General features: G+C 55.9%; 1 protein-coding gene across 1 annotated transcript; it reads right to left on the reverse strand.

Moving 5' to 3' along the window:
- Nucleotides 1–341: 341 nt before the first annotated feature.
- Nucleotides 342–1,940, reverse strand: LOC136463496 (E3 ubiquitin-protein ligase PUB23-like). Its single transcript, XM_066462490.1, has one exon. The coding sequence runs from the start codon at nt 1,866–1,868 to the stop codon at nt 564–566; it is 1,305 nt and encodes a 434-aa protein (XP_066318587.1). The 5' UTR covers nt 1,869–1,940; the 3' UTR covers nt 342–563.
- Between the last annotated feature and the right edge of the window lie 1,045 nt (nt 1,941–2,985).

The raw sequence follows: 2,985 nt of genomic DNA on the forward strand, positions 1-2,985 counted from the left end.
GTGCTAATTTTATGACATAGATGTTGTTATTTTTTTTATGTAAAGTTAGTCAAACTTAAAAAAATTAACTGGCACGGATTATAGAAATTGATTTATTTGGGGACGGAGAGGGTAAATCTCAAAAATCATTTCGGTTAAATAATAATTAGCCTATGGGATAGCATATTTCTACCTAATATCATATAATATAATACCCATCTTTCTTTTCTTTTTTGGAAATCTTAGTACAAACTGAGATACTTAAACACGTGCGCGATCTTAGTACATGAAATGAAATTGAAGAATGTACAATTTTTTATTTATTCGAAATGTACACTAATATAAGGACCTACATCTCCCAATATATACATTTTCCACTTTGGAGAGTATATATGTCTCTCTAGAGGACGTGAGCTAGAACGTGTTACATTCTTTTTCTTTTGAAACATGAAAGAATTTGTACACATGTGCTAACTAAAATGATTTATAGACAAACTTTAAAAAGGAGAATCAAAATGTGCGCTCCTTTTGGCTACAAATATATCAATGTAATGTACATGATGTAGTAGTATATTGTGTACATATCAGCAAGGGTAAGAATCCCTCAGGTATGTTTGGAGGAGTCCTTCCAAATTCCAAACCCTAGCGTGTGTCTTTAGCATCTCCTTTGCCCTGAGACCGGCCCTCTCGCTGGCATTGACCTGCAGCACCATCAGCAGTTTTGCCACCACACCGACGGCGAGCATCTCCTGCAGCACCGAGGGCGTCGGCGAGTGCTTGGCCACGGCGTGGAGCGCGCGCACGGCGCTCTCGGTGGCGACTACGGACACCCGCATGACCTTCTTGGACACGACGGCCAGCCCCGCCGGGTGCGCGACCAGCTCCGACCGTCCCTCCGCGCAGCCGCAGAGGTGATCGATGGCCACGACGGCTAGCTCGGAGACGCGGCGGCCGCCCTCGTCGAGGAGCAGCTCGACCAGCGCGGCCACGGCGCCGGCCTCGACGGCCTTCACGCGGTTCCGGCCCCACGGGCAGAGGCGGCACAGCACGTGCAGCGCCGCCCGGACAGCCTTGGAGGACACCCGGTCCGAGACCACGCGCACCACCTCCTGCACCAGGCCGGCGCTCACCGTCATGAGCCGCGCCGGCGTCAAGACCGACGTCATCGCCTTGAGGAGAAGGACGCCGTAGGCGCGCGACCGGTAGCTCGGGCGGCGCAGGACGGACGCCAGCGCGTCGAGGAAGTCTCCGTCCCGTTCCATGATCTGGGCAAGGCTCCTCTCAGAGGGCTTGAGCGAGTAGAGGACGCCGAGCGCGTCCTCCGCCGGCGAGCTCGTGGAGGTCGGAGAATCCAGCACGAAGTCGTCGTCGGCGGCGTCTTGCTGGCCGCTGGCACGCTTGGATGAAGAGTCGTTAGACGTGGAGGAGTGCTTGGCGACGAGCGAGGCGAGGAAGTCGACGGCGCCCGGCGTGGCCTCGACGCAGCGCCTGTTGCGCTCGCTCTCGGCGACGACGGCCTTGATCTCCCTGAGCGCGGCGGCCCCCTGGCGGTCCCCGCCGTGCCGGCCCTCGTCGAGGAGCGCGGCGACGCGGCACGAGTCGAGCGGCGGGCGCGGCGTGGGGAAGCGCTCGACCTGGTGCGCGGCGCACCAGGCCTGGATGAGGCGGCGCAGCGTGTGGTTGGGCGTGGCGTCCATCTCGGCGGGCGCCAGCGCGCGGCGCGTGACGGGGCAGGTGGCGTGGCCGTCGGTGAAGAGCCAGCGCTCGATGCTGGCGCGGTCGTAGGTGATGCCGGTGGCGAGCGTGACCGGGTCGCGCATGACCTCCAGCGAGATCGGGCAGAGGAAATAGTGGGGGACCTCCGCCGCCGAGGACGACGAGACCTCCATGCTGCGGGGTGTGGTCGCTGCTCGCTGCTTGTGCTTGTGATCGGATCGGAGGAGCGAGGTTGACGGTAACGATCTGTTGAGATGGGAGTCGAACGAATGGAAGCGGAAGAGCGATGGAAGGCTCGTTTTATAGGTGAGGCGAAGGGGGAAGGGGAAGCGAAGAAGTCAACCCGCGACGATGCGTGTGGTCACAGTGTTTGATTGTAATGGGTTGGTGCGGTGGCGTGCGTTAAAACAGGCAATTACTGTGGAACGAACGAAAAGGTATGGCTGGCTGGCCCCCGCTGACCATGGTCGGCGGTGTTGGTCTGTGGAACGAACGAAAAGGTATGGCTGGGGCCCGCTGACCATGGCCGTGTCCTTCTCTCATCCTTGTTGGCCTGGGCAGATGGATTGACTTTTAATTGATCGATCCCTTCTCCTCACCACCGCCCGGTATCTCCTTGCGTGGTCTTTTCTACGTACGTTTCTTCAACTCCTTGCACTTGAAAGATTCCGTTCGCCTGCTTGGGCATACGACGTGCCTTTGACCCTTCTGCCCTATCCACCTCCACAATTTAGAAGCTACGAGCGGAATATACCAATTTCAGACTAGCTACTAGCTCGCCATGCATGCATGAACGCGACCACGTACTTGTTGGCTTGGGCTTGTTTGGATCCCGGCCTCGCCTGGGGAGCCCCGCCCAGGCAGGTCAATCCTGCCCCAGGCGCTGGAAATCGACGGCCTGGGAAGCTGCCTGGCCCAGGCGTCATTTTCAGGTACCGATCCAAACAAGCATATATCCACAAAACACGCAGGACGCATAGCATAGGCATAGCATATCCCAAATCCCATCCTGCTGGTGCTGGTTCGATCAACGACCCATAGTGAGGGCATGCATGTTCAATACGGTTCTGGGACGGTTCTCTTTATATTTTATAGAATCATAAGCATTTTTTTTGCGAGACACCATTACAGACGCAGACGCGTTGGACCGACAAATCTCGAGATTAACAAAGTCACCACATACGCCTCGCTGTCGACGAGCACATCGCCTACCACTGAAAGCATAGCGCTGTTAATTCGTAGAATAAATCTAAAAAATATGAGCACCCGTGTTAAGTCGAAGACTTGAAC

This window comes from Miscanthus floridulus, chromosome 7, assembly GCF_019320115.1.
Source record: "Miscanthus floridulus cultivar M001 chromosome 7, ASM1932011v1, whole genome shotgun sequence".
In the NCBI taxonomy this organism is placed as follows: Eukaryota; Viridiplantae; Streptophyta; class Magnoliopsida; order Poales; family Poaceae; genus Miscanthus; species Miscanthus floridulus.